Source organism: Schistocerca gregaria, chromosome 3, assembly GCF_023897955.1.
Source record: "Schistocerca gregaria isolate iqSchGreg1 chromosome 3, iqSchGreg1.2, whole genome shotgun sequence".
In the NCBI taxonomy this organism is placed as follows: domain Eukaryota; kingdom Metazoa; phylum Arthropoda; class Insecta; order Orthoptera; family Acrididae; genus Schistocerca; species Schistocerca gregaria.
Window position 1 is genome coordinate 836,459,566 of NC_064922.1, and position 18,313 is coordinate 836,477,878.

The 18,313-nt window shown below is 38.5% G+C and overlaps 1 protein-coding gene across 1 annotated transcript in view; it reads left to right on the plus strand.

The window, feature by feature from the left end:
* Nucleotides 1-18,313, plus strand: part of LOC126355257 (general transcription factor IIH subunit 3) — a 39,447-nt gene that overhangs the window by 18,580 nt on the left and 2,554 nt on the right. Inside the window, exon 5 of the mRNA XM_050005542.1 lies at nt 133-255. Coding sequence (XP_049861499.1) covers nt 133-255 — 123 coding nt within the window. The remainder of the gene's footprint in view (nt 1-132; nt 256-18,313) is intronic.

Here is an 18,313-nt window from a genome sequence, read left to right on the forward strand (position 1 = left end):
CCTCTTACCTGTGGGTAACCTGTTTAGACCAGTAACTGTAATTCTGCAGTACCACAAGCTGCTCAGGGGTATGTTTGCTCTTTCCTAATTTTTAAATGTGAGTAAATGTTAATCTTGTTGACTCTCTTTCAGAATGTTGTCTTAGATGTGTGCAGTTTGGACAAGGAGCTTGGACTCCTTCAGCAGGGCTGTGACATCACTGGCGGACTTTATCTTAGAGTTCCTCAGCTACAAGGGTTGCTGCAATACTTACTGGTAAGAATTAGATTGACTCACTAGTGATGGAACAAAATGCACCTGCAACGTTTATCTTAAATAAATTTGCTGCCTACAGAGGCCTCTCTGATATTCTGTAAAAATAACATCACTGAGAAACACAGTGTTGTAAAAAAATAGTTTAAAGGAGAAGACACATATCTGTGACCTCTGAAATGAAAAGGAAACTACATCTCAAGAAAGATAAGGTCAGTTATGTTATATAAAAGTCTAAAATATATGTCATCCTGTATGTGCTGGTTACATGACATTGAAACCACAGGTCATAGTACAGTACTGTCTGTGTATTTGACAATCTTTTGGCAGAAGTTGAATTGATTTTCAACCCCTCAAAACTATTATGAGTACCTTTTTCCCTTCATATATTGACAATCAACTTTACCACAGACATTGACTCAGAGATGTAGTAACCTATTTATGAAAATTAAATAGTTTTCCTTGGACCAGCTGTAAATAATACATACAGGCAGGTATCTTTGTGTATTTCCAGAGAAATTGGAGATGTAAAACACGTACAAAGAGTAATGTTATTGGATATAGTGTAAATTGATATTACTGACTAATAGCTAGAAATGTTTGTTTTTATTTATGATGTACTTTAGTTTACACATTGAACTGTACTCTATTACCATAATGAGTTTCTTACAGGTGACAAGGAAAAGTTCTGTAGAAGGAAACAAAATATTAACACACAACTCGATGAACTGAGAATGTCCAGTTTGTTGATGGAGTTAAAAATCATTCTCATTTGCTGGCAGTTGTCCCTGGGTGGTGTATGGAACATTTTGCATTCTTATGTGGTAGTAAATGAACTTCTCATAACCATAATCCTGCAATATTTTTCATTTATTTGTAGGTCTTATACATCCATCTTTTTCATTGCATGATTTTATAATTCTGCCATTGACAATCAATAGATCATAACAAATGACTAAATAGAACTGACTTACATATCATTGATAACAACAACTGACTAAGAACTAACTGCTGTGGCCTAAAATCAGCGCATATATAGAATCTTATTATTTTTTAATATCATTAAAATTAATGTTTTATGTAAATTACAATGAAAAAATATAATCGTATAGATAAAAGATCTGCTCACCAAGTAATGGCAGTAGAAAACATATATAAGTTTAGGAAATGTGCAAGCTTTCAGGGCCAGAGGCTCCTTCTTATGCAGAAGGGTTGAAGCAGAAGGAAGAGGGATGAAGGAAAAGGACTGACAAGGTTTAGGAAATGGGAAAATTTACAGAAAAGTTGCCCAGAACCCTCGGCCTGGGGAGACTTTTTTTAAGGATGGATTGAGAGGGAAAGAGATTGCTGGGGACTGCACCAGATGAGATTAGAAAACCTGAGATCTTAAAGGTGGAAGATAGGGTAATAAAAGCAAAACAGAGATTACTGACAATACATAGTGCAAAAGTTAATGAGTGCAGAAAGCTAAATGCATTATATGTGATGGACATATGTGGTGAAGGGTCAGAAGATAAAAGATAAAGATATAGAAAAGATAAAGATATAGAAAACCAAGCAAGAGTGAAGAAGGGTGTAGTTACTGAAAAGAAATACTGAGACCAAAGTAATTATGTAAATTAAGGCTAGGCGGATGGCAAGAACAAAGGACACAGTTCTGAGAAGCTTGTTTTGGGGGGAGAGCACAGAAGGCATGTGTGGTGATACAAACACTGAGATCATGACTGCCATGCTGTAGATCACACTAGACAACAGTATATTGTGTGTTGCCAGTATACATCTTCTGTCTACGCCATTTACATCAAGTTATCAGTTAGGTTGAACGGGCGTAGACAGAGGGGACATACTGGCACACACAATATCCTGTTGCAGAGTATGATCTTCAACATGACAGTCATGGTCTCAGTGCCTGTTTCACCAAACATGCCATTTGCTTTCTCCCTCGACACAAGTTTCTCGGAACTTTGCTGGTGGGAACTGGTGTTACATATCCTTGGTTCTCGGCACCCACTTGACCTTAATATATGTTAATTTATTCACTCTCAGCATTTCTTTTTACTAACTGCTCCTTTCTTCGCTACTTCTTAGTCTTCTATATCTTTTATTTCCTGACTTGTCTATTCCTCCTCCAACCCCCCCCCCCCCTTTCCCCCTCCTAATCTTGCGTGTGTAATGCGTATAATGCACTTAGCTTTCCACTCTCATTAACTCTCTTGCATGTTCTGTCAGTAATTTCTGCCTTGCTTATTACCCTATCTCCCACATTTAAACTCTAAGGTTTTCAAATCTCATCTTGTGCAGTACCCAACAATCACTTTCCTTGTCAACCCATCCTGTAAGTCTTCCCTGACCGAGGGTTCTGGGCAACTTTCCTGTAACTTTCCGCATTCCCTGAACCTTCCCAGTCCTTTTTCTTCATCCTTTTCCTCTTCCTTCTCCTTTAACCCTTCTGCCAGAAGAAAAAGCCAGTGGCTCTGAAAGCACTTTCATATGTGTTTTCTCCTGCCGAGACCTGGTGAGTAGATTTATCTATCCAGTCATATTATGATTTCAAAAATTTATTATTTCTGTTACAATGAAAAACTTAATACATGTAATTTCACATATGACAATCAAGGTCATGGAAAAAATATAAACATATTTTCAGTTAACCTTTTTATCAAATGCAAAGCTTTTCAGTGCTAAATTTTGTACAATAAATTCCTTTCACAATTAATATTTAATTGTAAGTTTTCATTAAAATATATTCATACTTCACCTCCCCATAATAATGCTAACTCTAATGACAAATCTTTATCATTCTAGCAAATTAAAAATTGCTTAAATCATGAACAGTCAATATTGTCATTATATAAGATTCTATTAAGTTACTTTCTTTCATGGACTGATTATCATTCATAGTTGTCTTGCACAGTGAGTGGTGTAAGCTGAAAATTAAGACATGACCACACATAATTATACAACCTCTGACAATAAAGTTCAGTGAATAATCCTGTAACATTAATGTAGATGAACTAGGAACTACAGTTACCTTACTGCTGAGCTCTGCAATACATGTCCTGGAAACTTTGCACAAAATATTCCTTTGGGATGATTTTTAAAAGATGCGTCACATTTCATTGGATGTCAGGAATAGTGTGAAATCTCCTTCATTTCAAAGCGAATTCAAGTTGATTGAATAGGAAGAAGTCTGGTGGATTGAGATCCGGCAAGTATGGTGGATGTTCAAGTTGCACCATCCCCTTTTTTGCCAGGAACTGTTTGACGATTATTGGCTGTGTGTGGGCAAGCGTTGTCGTGAACAAAAAAACAGAAACCTTGTTGTGTATTCTGGGGTCATACCCTGTGTAGACGTTGCATGAAATGGGTCGAAATTTGAACATACTGTACAGCATTCAACATGGTTCCCTCGGGTAGAAATTTCTTGTGGATAATGCCTTGACTATCGAAAAAGGTGATGAGCATCATTTTGATGTGGGATTTTTCAGCTCTGACCTTTTTCTGATGAGGTGATGTCGGAGAACCCCATTCTGTGCCTTGCTGTTTCGTTTCAGGGTCGTACCGGAGACACCATATTTCACCCTCAGTGACAATGTGACTCAAGAAATTGGGTGTCACATCCATCATTTCAACTAAATCCTGTGAAGCCTCTAAATGTTCCTGCTTCTGATCATCAGTCAAGTAATGTGGCACAAGATGACAACACATTTTCCTCTTTCGTAACTTCTGGGTAAAGATTTGTTACACAGATTCATGGTTCATCTGCAGTTCACCTGCTGTAATGCAGACAGTTAATTGATGGTCATTTGTGATTTATGTCCTCACTTTTTCAATGTTTTCAACACTGACAGCAGTCGTCGGTTGTCCACTATGGGGATTGTCAGAAACACTTTCTCAGTCTCCTTGAAAATAGGTGAACCACTCATTCACGGACAGTGCTTGATCCCCATAAACACGTACCAGCCATACATCATTTATTTCGGTGTCTTGCCAAGCTCAAAACAAAACTGTATATTGATCCTTTGCTCGTTCATTGTCCTGTTCTCAGTTTAGAACCAACACACGAAATAAGCTCTTCGTCCAGCAGGTCTAACACAGAAAGCACACAATACTCAACTGAACTATAGTGGGTGCAGGTTGTCAATACTGGCCGCTATGCAAATGCATTGTTGTGAGTCATCCGTTTTCTCCAGTCGAGAGTTCTGACTTCATTCACCGAATTTTATTATCAGAGGTTGTATTTTCATGTAACAAAATTACAGTGTATCAGGATGTTTATTAAAGAGACATATTGTATAATACAAATGACAAACCTCCACCTGTTACACTGTAAGCTACGGTAGATGTGACTAGTTAAAGATCATGTGTAGGGGTGATACATAGCTGTAAGGCAAAGATGGTATTCACTGTGACTGTCACTCCCCATGTTGTTGCATTGTAATATAATGCTGCTTGTAATTTGAGTGTATTTCACCTGCTGCCATGTAGATGGATAACTTCAAGTGCATATGAATGGTCAAAGTGATTCCAACAAGGGTGAAAATCATTGGATGATGACTTGCACTGCTGTCAATGAAGAAAATATTGCATCATACAGACATACTTGGACAGAATGTTTAAATGAAATTTTGCACTGATGTCCCCTATAGAATAAAACTAAGCTTTGTAAAATTCAAGTGAAAAAAAAAAAAAAAAAAATCAAGGTTTTGGGAGGATCTCTCTGCATAGTTGCCAAATGTTGTGCTAGCTCTTCAACAGTTTTGGCCAAAATTAAGACAGTGTACAATTTAAACTAGTTGTGAGCCAAAGGAGAGACCTGGGTAGGATGCACAACTTTTTTTTTCTTCACAGTGGTTAAAATTTCTGTGCTGTGTCATAGCAGTTTTTGTGCTAGTTCAACCTCAGTTGGGTGGAAAGAGGTTGTGACAATTTTTCAGTCTTTTGTGGCTGCAATAAATTTCAGCAAACAAACCCTTTAATATTTCTGCAGAGAAGTTCCTTGTTATCAGTTCTACCAAGCAGCTGTGCCAGAAGTTATTAATGTGTAAACATCTCATTAAAAGTTTTTCAGCTTATTTGTGTGTACTTTAATGTCCTATTGCTAAATATTATCACATTCTATTTTCTATATTTTTATTTCATAGGAAAGGTCAGATGATTTTGTACTAGAAATAGTTTTGTATATTTTGGAGACACTCTGGTTTTGCAAACTTGTTATGTTTAAAGTTGTTAGGTTTTGATGATTGTTTTTAGATGCTGCAGTTTTGTGTGGTTTGCTAATATTTTTTTTTTTTTTATTTGTACTTAATCAAATTTACTTACAGAATACCAGAAGCATTGAGTTTGTGACAAGCACATACAAAAGAAAAGGAGAACTTGCTAGCTTTTGGAGTAAAAACTATTAAGTTTTTCTTTTCTTTTATGTGTGCACCTGTTGAAGACTAAATGCTTCCACTGTTTGGTGAGTGGTCTCTCTTACTCCTAAGTTATTTACGTTCTACCAGAACTTTTTATTATATGTAATTATAACTAAAAATTTTTACAACTGTGGAAATCCAGCATGGAAATAGTTCAAAACTAAAAACAGGCTGCCATTCCCCTATTTATGATTGTGCAAATAATAGTTGTTAAAGTACTTTACACATTGATACATAGTCATTGGCAGATACACAATGGCTAATGTGGACTGAATTTTAATTGTTGTTGGCAGCCTGCTCATTATAATTGTTGGTGACTGACACCATCATTGAAACAGCAGCATCCATTTGTGAATGTGTGTGGAAATAAATGTGTGGATGTCTCTAATACTTGAAAGTACATTTGTACAATCACATATACGTAGCCTGTTCTTTTTAAATTATAATCAAGAAATTAGTCCAAGGACACATTGAGGAATCTGTTGTTAGCTTTGTTGTCAAGCAGGTGTCTCAAAGGTGTTACACAAGAGGCATCCAGAAAGTAAGTTTTCCCAGTTTTAAAAAAAACAAAAACAACAACACATTTACATGAAAAACTATTGGTAACAGGTACAGCAGTGTTCGAGCTATTTTTTGACATAGTCACCAAAAGAAGTGACACACTTTTCGTATCATGGGACCAACTTTTGTATTCTTGTGTTGTAGAAGTCTACCATCTGTGAATGCAACAGCATTTGACGGTTGTTGTCAGCTCTTTGTCCTTGTCAAAATGCTGTCTAGAGGTTAAGAATTTCTTGAGGTTCAAGAAAAGATGAAATCACTAGGAGCAAGGTCAGGACTGTGTGCTGGATGATCAAATAGCTCCCAGCTGAACTTCTGCAAAATGGTTGCTGTGTGCCAAGCTGTATGGGGACGAGCATTGTCATGGAGCAGCACAACACCTGCAGGAGGCATTCCATGTCTATTGTTCTGACTGGCACGTTGCAGTTTCCACAATGTTTCACAATAACGATCAGCATTCACTGTTTCACCTATGGTCAGGAAGTCAATGAGCAGAAAGCCCTTCCTCTCCCATAACACTGTACACACCATTTTCTGCACCAATACAGTCTGTTTGAATTTCATCTTGACCAGAGACCTAGTTTTAATGTCAATGCATTGACTGCCACTGGGTTTCCAGGGTTAAGTGGGAAATCTATATCTTGTCACCTGTGAGGATCCTGTCAAGGAGCTCTTCGCCATCATTATGATACCATTGTAGAAATGTCAGTACTAATTGAAAGCATTTAATTTTATGCTCAGGTGTCACATTTTCCAGCACTCACCTGGCACACAATTTCTTGAATGGCACTTGCTTAGTGACAATTTCATGTAACAAGGATCATAATACGTGCAAAAAATGGCTGCTGAGCTCCATAATTGTGAAGTAACAATTCTCTGGGATGTGCTACAGCAACAGCTCAATCAGGTGATCATTGATGAGGGATGGTCACCACTGCGCTCTTCACCACGGACACTTTGATGACCGTAGAAAAAAAGCCTGCACCAGTGATGCACCACCTGTTTGCTCATGATGTTCTGCCCGTAAACTTGACAGGGCTAACAATGAATTTTGACGGACGCTATGTTTTGTGCATTCAAGAACCTTATCACTGACTGAACCTCGCAGGTGGTGGAAGAATGAGTAAGAGACGCCATTTCGGGGCATGCTGATGCATCAGTGGCACCTGGCAGGGTCTGTCTGACCGGCATTTGATTGTCATGTCATAGATCTGTTGCACATGCACAATTTTCCCAGCTAAATATATCTACTATAAAGGAAACAACATTGGGAAAATTAATTTCTGGGTGTGCCTTGTAGCACAACATATCTCATTAAAATTATTTTATCTAGTTGGACAGATGAATCCAGATTTTGTGCCTGACTTACCACTTTTATACAATTGGTGGTTTGGACAGTTTAGAGTACCATCGGTTGTTTTTAATAATTATAAAAAAAAGACTTGAATCACTGAATAACATTTCATAAAAATCCCTATCTGATTGACAAAGGCTGTTGAAACTACACTCTGATTATGACCTTGAAGCTGATTCTTTGATATGTTACTGTGGTAAAGTCTGGAACTCACTCGCGTTGACTTTTTGTAAAAGCATTGCCGTTACCTTTTTGAAAGAACTAATAATGATGAGGAGTGCCACAGTCACCTCAAAGATGACAGTGATCCAATGTGTGACAATTTGTGGAAACGAGAACAGCCCACAGTTGCAAAAATTTGCTTTATTCAGTAACTAGTTTTGATTGTTCTGATTGTCACAAGATTGATCTAAAAAGGAATATAGATATTTATGAATAAATGCAGAATGATAAGTTAACAACATTATAAATTGTAGCATTGATTCACATTAGCTGAAAAGTATCTAACAACATTCTTGCTTCCTTGAAGTTAATAAAAGAGGCAAATAAAATCTATAGTCCTGGTTGGGATTGCTTCATAGTATAGGAACATGATAAAATTGTAATAAGCACACGTGACCCCTGCCGGCCGCAGTGGTCTAGGGGTTCAGGCGCTCAGTCCGGAACTGCGGGACTGCTACGGTCGCAGGTTCGAATCCTGCCTTGGGCGTGGATGTGTGTGATGTCCTTATGTTAGTTAGGTTTAAGTAGTTCTAAGTTCTAGGGGACTGATGACCACAGATGTTAAGTCCCATAGCGCTCAGAGCCATTTGAACCATTTGAACACGTGACCCCTGATATAGGGCCATCGTTGACACACTGTGCTTACAGCTGCATCACAAACAGCTGATGGGGCTGGTATGTGCACTGTTTACAGTGGCATGTTACAAAGCCAGGGATATGAAGTTTAACATTCTACATGACCCGAAATAGGATTAGCCAACAGGACTCTGTTTTTGTGAGCCCATTCTGCCTGTGACAATTTCCTGTGTTTTTAGATGCTGCTTTCAGTTAAGTTCATTATGTACTATGTATATGCGTTGCAGATACGTGTTTGAGAGCTAGCACTTATAATTTTAACTAAATTTTTGCTGTGGACCAATTTTTGAGCACTAGCACTTTTGTTAATTTTGTTTTTAACTCGCCCTGTTTTGGTTTGTGTAGAATGTTAAACATCAATCTCTGCCTTATTAACATGGCATTGTAAACATTGCTTACGGTCAGTGACACATAGCAACGACACACCCCCAACTTTTTGTACTGTATGTGGAAGCACGTGTCAACTAAAGCCACTTATCATGGACTACAATTGTATTTTGCTATGATTCTATCATGTTTTTATACTACATGAAAATGTGAACCAGGCTATAAATGTAATTGCCTCTTATACTAACTTCAAACAGACAGGCATGTTTTTTTCTAGGTGCTTTCCAGATAATGTGGATTAGTGCTACTATTTATAATATTAATTTATTCTAATACTCATAATCTGTGCACATCCTTTTTTAGATCAATCCCTGTTGATTATAGTGATCGAAACAGGTTACTGAATAAAAGAGATATTTTTGATCATATGCTGTTTTGCTTTCCAAAACTAATGTCATTAAAGTAATGTAGATACTCTTTATAAAGCAGTAGCATCTGTATTGAGAAAGCCCACAACATGTGGATTTTTACCAGGCTAAAAACCATACCCAATTTGTGAGAAACTAGATTTGCAAGGAACTTCCTACTACGTTATCTTCCTCAAAAGCTTCCGATGCAGATGTACAAATGGAAACTATAGACAGGGTCAGCTCAAGTTTGTCAGGTCATGGACATATTTGTAAGCAAGTTGCAGTTTTTTGTTGGTTGAAGCCAGATACCACAAAATGCTTGTGACTAATTTTTCTTTGACTTTGATCTGGTGCAACATGAAAATAATGAATGACCCTGCTTTGAAATAATAGTTTAAAGTGTACAAAACATTGTGCATCTGACCCAGATATCTTCTGTAATTATGCACAGAGATGTTGCAACTGTAGAAATTTGTAGATAAATGCAGGGATTGACAATCGAACATAACCAAATATAACATGCTGCCTATTAATAGACAGACATACTAATTATTGTAAGACTGCATGATTGCAGAACAATCAGTGGAAGCAGTCACATCTATAAACTATACAGGAGTATGCATAAAAAGTGATTTACACTAGAATGACTGTATGAAACTAACTGAAGGTACAGCATCTAACAGATTTAGATGTGTTGGAAACATAGTCCACCCACAAAGGAGATAGCTTACAAAACTCTTGTTTGATCAATACTTGGATGTTGCTCATTACTCTAGAATCCATACAAGATAGGACTGATAGAGGAAATCAAGATGATTCAAAGAAGGTTCATTTAGTAAGTGAAGATGTGTCACAGAGATGGTCAGCCAACACCAGTGGTAGATGCTGCAAGAGAGCTATTCTACATCACAGTGTGTTTTACTGTTAAAATTCCAAGGGCATACATTCCTAGAAGAGTCTATCAGCATGTTGCTTCCTCCTACGTATAGCCCACGAAAAGACGATGATGGTAAAATTTGACAGATTGGATCTCACATGGAAAGTTGTCTGCAGTTCCTATTACCTATTCATGACTGGAAAAGAAAAAGGGGAAACTGACATGGGGACACAAACCACAAGGTAGCTTGCAGAGTAGTGGGTGTAGATTATTGATGATTCCAGTATTAATCAATCTTAAATTTGACCAAATTCCTTTGTAGAACTCACATGACACTTTGCAGCCCCCTTCTGAAGGCCTTTATGTTCTTTCGCTTAACTTAATTGCAAAATTTTATTCAGATTGGAAATGATCAGATAGGGACTGTTGGTCCACATATTGTGGAATGACCATAAAGCAATTTGCAGTGCTGTAAAATTTTTGCCATATGTTGTAAAGGTGAACAAAAACATCACTGAAAGGGCTTGAGTTTTCAGATCTGACACTGTATAAGCTTGTGCTTGGACACCAGTGCACAATTGCTCGTCATTGTCAAAGCTCTGTGTGCTCCCATCCGAAATCATCCATGTTCTGTCAAGTTTTAATGAATGGCTGTGTGGGGTTGTGAATTATTAATTTTTCTTTTTTAGACACTGTGAAGACTTCTGTTCTGTCTCACAAGTCACAAACTGCAGCCATGTCTCTTCTTCTATTGAGACATGAGTGAGAAGTGATTCACCATGCTCATTGTAGGCCTTGAGAAATGTCAAAGATACTGCCATACAGTACTTTTTATGGACTTCTGACAAGAACTTCGGTACTCATCTTGGATAAAACTTGTGATAGCCTCGATTTTATATCACAACATGAAGTAACCAAGTTCATGAAAGTTTTCATCAGTTTTCTTCATCAGTTCAGCACTGAGTGCTTGGCTGGTAACTTTGCATTTCCTCATCAGCATTAGTGCAGCCACTGTTAAACAGGATGCACTGTGGTGTCACTCCAGCTCCACTCATTTCATTGTTTCATACACAAGAAAAAGTGCCTAATAAACTTTATTTGCTCTCAGTTTTTTGGCAGACATAACATAATCACTAATTGCACTTCACAACACGAGAATTTTCTATTGCAACACGCATTTTAAACATTAACAGTGAACAAAGCAGAGGCAAACCATACAGCAAATAATCACAATCTGAGTAATGATTCAGCTGATGATCCAACACCAAATGAGGACGCTACAGCCATCTCTCACCACTGAGTGGCAAAATGTAAGTCCTCGTAAATACACAGAATTGCACTATCGGTCTCATTTCTTTTGTGTCATATTTGCAACTTGACATTTTCCAGTTCAGCACAAGATGTGTTTGTAATAAACTGTGTTTTGACTTCCACTGAGTGCTAAAACTTGTGATAGCACAAGGACCCAGTCGAAGGCCAAAAAATGGTTGTTAAATAGTACACAATGACAAATCAGCACCAGCTGCCAGTTGTTATACATCAGGGGAGCACCAAATTACTTAGTTACCTTGTTCCATATGTGTTTACCATTTAATTTGCAAATTAGGATGGATAAGATGTGTGCGTGCCGTGCGGATACGCAGAAGAAGCTGGCCACAATTTGTGAACATCTGAAGACGGTGTTGGCTGCAATCAGCCACCTGCAGGCTGCTGCCTCAGCGTATAGTAGCAGAGAATCTGCCACTTCATATTGAACACCTCAGATGTCGCTTGTTTTGTCCTCTGCCTCTGCTACTGAGGCAACATAAAGTGCACTATATATGTGGAATCCACCCTCACTGCAGTGTGGTGATTGATTGTAATGCATTCATATTGAGAGTCAATGTAGGGTCTGGCCATCTGACCTTGCTTGTTTACCCTGTGAGTGGGCAGGTAGCTGCTCCTTCGGTGGGTCCAGGTGGGCACATGGGGGGAGGGTCTACTGGTCATTGGGAGCTCCAGTGGTAGGCATGTTATGGAGCCCCTTAAGAAAAAAGTATCCAGGGCTGGAAAGGAATCTGATATGCATTTGGTATGTCCACCAGGAGGCATCAGGGAGACCCCGCCTGTTGCAATTGCGTTTGCAGTGTGCAGTCATCTGCAGGTTGTGGCTCATGACAACACCAATGAAACAGTTGCTTGGGTTCTAAGGCCATTCTCAGTTTGTATGGGCAGCTGCTGGAAGTTGTGTAGTTGCTATCCTCACTCACGGAGTTCAAGCAGAGCCCACAATTCACAGAATCCTGTCCAGAGTTGATATGAGTCCTTTGATTTGGAGCTAAATGGAGGGTCTAAACCAGAGTTTTTGGTGATTGCGTGACACTCTTAGCTGCAGATCTCTGGACATGCATTATGGGTTGGAGAATTGTAGGTTTCCCTTGATAGGTCAGGTGTTTGGTGCACACAGGAAGCAGCTACTTGGGTGCAGAGTACTTGTGAAGTGCACATGGGGGCTCTTCAGGCTAGGTGCTAGTTTGAGATCACCAGTCAGTATGCAGATAGCAAAATCAGATTGATACAAAATAAAGGAACTTTGCCGGTCAAAATTTAGCAGTAAATTGCCAAAGCGTTTGTAACAGATTTCCTGAATTTACTGCCCTCTGGGAAAGTTGTCGCACTCAAATTATTCTCAGAACTGAAAGCTAGATGAAACCTGAAATAGAAAGCTCCAAAATATTTTAAAAGTCGTGGAAAGACAGGTTTGACACCATTGATGGGGGAGCGTTCATTGCAGTTTACAAAAAGATTGTTCCTGTTGATGCTGAAACTGGGTCTAACAGTGAAGTCTAGCTGTGAAGTTATTAGGACACGAGCAATTGCGCCCAAGTAAACTCAAGTTAATCATCAGATGTTTCTATTGGCCACTTCATTTTACTGTAATATTCGTAGAATTGTTCACAGGAAGTCTAAGTTCAGTAGCGCATAAGTACCCCAACGTACACTATTAGTTGGAAGTGACTTTAACCTACCAAGTATAGTCTGGGACATCTATAGATTTATTGCAGTGGTTCGGACAGACAGAATTGTGAGTAGTACTGACACATTTTCCAAAAACTGTCTTGAGCAACTACTTCAACAACCCACTTACAATGGAAATACTTTAGACCTTGTAGCTGCAAACAGACCTGATCATTCCAGAATGAGATTTTCAGTCTGCAGCGGAGTGTGCGCTGATATGAAACTTTCTGGCAGAGTAAAACTGTGTGCCAGACCGAGACTCGAATTCGGGACCTTTGCCTTTTGCAGGCAAGTGTTCTACCAACAGAGAGAGCACTGGTAGAGCACTTGCCCGCGAAAGGCAAAGGTCCCGAGTTCGAGTCTCGGTCCGGCACACAGTTTTAATCTGCCAGGAAGTTTCAGACCTGACCGTATCAACAGTGTCAGTGTAGAGACAGGGATTAGTGATCACGATGTCATCACAGCAAGGAGGATTACTAAAGTTAATAAATACATCAAGAAAGTATGGAGGATTTTATGCTATAAAGAACAGACAAACAGTCATTAGCATCCTACTAAGAGAATGAATGGACATTATTTAGTCCTAATGTGATGGACATACAGGAAGTGTGAGTAATGTTCAAACCAATTGTAAATCATACTCTGGAGAAATATGTGCCTTGTAAGTGGATTAAGCCGAAAGGAACATGGAAATGGAGATATTGACAGACAAAAGTTAGTGGAAATACATGTGTCTATAAAAAGATGATGCACAAAGCTCACAACTACTTTCACCATCATACCTTAGTGAAGTATCATTTTGAGAACCTGAGAAAATTCTGGTCCTACATAAAATCACTGACTGGATCAAATGATTCAGTTCAGTCTCTCATTTACAAGTCTGATGTTGCAATAGAAGACAGCAAAACAAAAGCTGAAATTTTAAATTTCGTGTTTAAAAAATCATTCACGTAGGAATATTGTACTGACATACCATTGTTTGACCATCACACTGACTCTTGTATTGAGGAGCAACTGAAAAAGTTGAACACGAATAAGTGCCAAGTCTAGACGTAATCTCAATTCACTTATACAGAGAGTACTCTATGGCATTGCCCCCTTATTTAGCCTGTGTTTATCAGAGACACAAATTTATGTAGTGAAATGTGTATCCAAGTCACAGCAACATAACAGGATGCAGTATTTACAAACAAGCAGGAGGAAACATGAGTAAACACTGTCAAAGTACGAAACATAATTTATAAATAACAAACCACATGAAATTGTTCACCTTACCTAATTCTGACAAAACTTCTATTGATGTTCTCAGGTTCAGCTCAGCTAAACAAAAACATGTTTCATACATAAAAACAAACTTGTCACAGCTGAGGACTAACAAAATACTGTTATGTTAAGACTAAAATTAGGCATATGCCATGAATTTTACCAGAACATACATTTTAAAGGTTGGATGATAAACAAAAAATTAAATGCAGACAATTTTCTAACATTTAACTGATGACATGGTATACTAATTTAGACTGGCGGCAGAATTTTTATGGCAGCCACAGGACATACACACACTAAATAGAAGGAAAGTCCACATAAAATTTAAATGGAAACAAAATCTGATATATCATATTCCTTAACCTGAAAATAACCTGTATGAAAATATTTCAGGAAAATAATAAAAAAAACACAGTGGATGCCACAACTGTGGTGAAACATATTTGGGTGATAAAGCAATAATTTGCGTACTTGCATAAACATGGAGCCATCCTTAATTTATTGAAAAATATTATTTTTGTCATGCTGCCGTGGTGGCTTCAAGATAGTTTTTATGTTCCTCGTGCACCATGGTTAGGTATTAATTCCTTGGTGGCAGACAGCCACAGTGCTCAGAGCCTATAGCAATCATCTCCATTTAAATAGCACTGATTCTTCAAGAGTACAACAGCTTTGTGAACTTTCCTTCTATAAATATTATTTTCTTTGGCTAGCACTCGTATTTTATTAAAGTCAATAACCTAGTCACATTCTTCATGATGACTCACTATCACAGAATTTACACTTCTTCTGAAACAAATGTCACTCACGATTAGCAAATGTCACTCAAGGTTATTGCTTCCCTGTCCTTCACTATCTACTGTGGTAGTATTTACACAACGGCAGTGGCCCACCAGTGGCAGCCTGAAGATCTTCTCACTTCCCTGAAAAATTGCAGGAAAAAGTCTAGTATAAGGGGACATGACAAGGCTTTCTCAGTTGTATTCAGCCATCTGAGAACACCAGGTTAATGTTGGAGAAGATGCCAGCAGAGGCATTGAAATATCGAGTATTTTAGAATTTTGAAAAGGAATATTATGCAGTCTAACAGCTTTGAAGAACAGTGTAGTATTACACAGTGTACTATTACATAGAAGGTAGTATTTACAGAATTCAGTAGTAGTGTAATATTTCAAACAATAGAAACTCCAAGTAGGAATATCAACAATGTAGGAAAAGACACACTGCTTACCGTAAAGGATACACATCAAGTTGCAGACAGGCATGATTAAAAGACACTCACATATAGCTTTTGTCCACAGTCTTAGTCAGTAAAGAGAAACACACACAACATTCGCACACACAACCAATCAAGCACACCTCACACATCTGTGGCACAACATGCAGCAGACCATCACACACTTGATTTCAAAGGCTGCTTTGCTACCTGAGCCATCTGGATCCTTCCCTCCAACAACAGCTTTTCCTAAGTGTGCAGATAGGAGTTATCCTTACAACACATTCTCTGCTCTCATAATTATCCCGGCCTCAATCTACAATAACATACTGTCCCCACACCCTCCACCCAACAGTTTCCACTCCTTCTGTCCCGTCATCTCCTCCCCATTCTCGTCTCCCATCCTGCTTATTTACAGATCTCTGACAATGCATCTGCCTGTCTTTCCCCACTCCTCTCCTTATTTGTTCCTTTTTTCCCCACCTCCCTACCCCCACAGCATCCTGGCATTGTGCCTGTTGGCAGTCCAGTCCCTTCACACTCCACCAGACAGCATTTGTCTCTCTCCCCACCCGTACGCTACTATCCCCTCCCCTTCCCCAACCCCTCCAGATTACTGCTTGTTCCATGTGACATTGCATTCTGGCCCGAGGTGCTGGAGATAGTGGATGTGTGTGCATGAGATGTGCATGTTTATTTGTTTGTTTGTGTGTGTGTGTGTGTGTGTGTGTGTGTGTGTGTGTGTGTGTGTGTGTGTGTTTTTAATAATGAAGGCTGTGATCGAAAGCTGTATGTGAGTGTCTTTTAATTGTGCCTGTCTGCAACTTGACGCGTTTTCTTTACTGTGAGTAGTAATCTGTCTTTTCCTACATTGTTTTTTGTAGTGTAATATTTTTGATCCCTAGAACTGACTTTGCATATATTTTCTTCACATATTTAATTCTATATATTGAGCAAGCAGTAAAGGAAACAAAAGAAAAATTTGGAGTAGGTATTAAAATTCATGGAGACGAAGTAAAAACTTTGAGGTTCGCCGATGACATTGTAATTCTGTCAGAGACGGCAAAGGACTTGGAAGAGCAGTTGAACGGAATGGACAGTGTCTTGAAAGGAGGATATAAGATGAACATCAACAAAAGCAAAACGAGGATAATGGAATGTAGTCAAATTAAATCGGGTGATGCTGAGGGAATTAGATTAGGAAATGAGACACTTCAAGTAGTAAAGGAGTTTTGCTATTTAGGAAGTAAAATAACTGATGATGGTCGAAGTAGAGAGGATATAAAATGTAGACTAGCAATGGCAAGGAAAGCGTTTCTGAAGAAGAGAAATTTGTTAACATCGAATATAGATTTATGTATCAGGAAGTCGTTTCTGAAAGTATTTGTTTGGAGTGTAGCCATGTATGGAAGTGAAACATGGACAATAACTAGTTTGGACAAGAAGAGAATAGAAGCTTTCGAAATGTGGTGCTACAGAAGAATACTGAAGATAAGGTGGATAGATCACGTAACTAATGAGGAGGTATTGAATAGGATTGGGGAGAAGAGAAGTTTGTGGCACAACTTGACTAGAAGAAGGGATCGGTTGGTAGGACATGTTTTGAGGCATCAAGGGATCACAAATTTAGCGTTGGAGGGCAGCGTGCAGGGTAAAAATCGTAGAGGGAGACCGAGAGATAAGTACACTAAGCAGATTCAGAAGGATGTAGGTTGCAGTAGGTACTGGGAGATGAAGCAGCTTGCACAGGATAGAGTAGCATGGAGAGCTGCATCAAACCAGTCTCAGGACTGAAGACAACAACAACAACATTTAATTCTTAAACTGAAGCTTTCATATGTTGGACACTGACTATGCGCAGGAGATATAAACACTTTCCAGGGGGCTATCCCAATTCTAGTTTTTGCTGCAGTGTGTGTTGGATATGGATTGCTGCGAGTGCTGCAAGTACTCGCCACCTATAAACTCTGATGCCACAGGAAGTGCAATTCAATCTTTTTTTCCCTAAGCTAAAGATCTGTGCACTGGTGTATTCAAAATTCTGATGTGTAATAATTGGTCTGTCTCCTTGAATCACTTCATTAGCATGTCCTCGATTAGTATCTGGGACAGAAGTTGTCGGTCAGCCATTGCACAGCTTATCTGCAATGACTGTTCCTTGATTACCAAACTACTTCACCCAATGCTGCATATTGTTGATGTCCATTACAGTATCTCCATACACTTTCCTCGTGAATGAGGTTAAAACAGCTTTAAAATTGGGGATCATGAAGCAGAACTCTGAAATTTTCCAAACTGATTTTGATACTTGGATTCAACAATTGTGCAAGTGTGTAAAAATGCGTGGTGACTATGTTGGACCATAGTGTCATGTAGAAGACAGTTCAGGCTATGATGTGTACCGATTCCGCTGTTATAAGTTCATTATAAAGTTTTTGTATGACGCAGAGGCATTACTTCTTCTTGAGCCTTGTATCTCATGCTTTATCTTACATAGTAACAGCTGCTACAAAAAGTGATGTTTGAATTTCCTCTATAAAGATTTCAGTTTTACTGATGAACGAGTACTTTATAGTGAGGTCTATGGGCAGTCTTATATAAAGGAGGAATTAGTTTTAACTATCTCATTTTTTCAGACTTCGTCAGATATTTAATGTTCATATTTGAGTCTGGTGCAGAAGGCTCTTTTTATGGTACCAATTTTTTACTATAGTATTAGATAAGAAAAAAATTTCTCTTTCCTGACAACAATTATTTTATTCTTGTGGTTATTCCTGT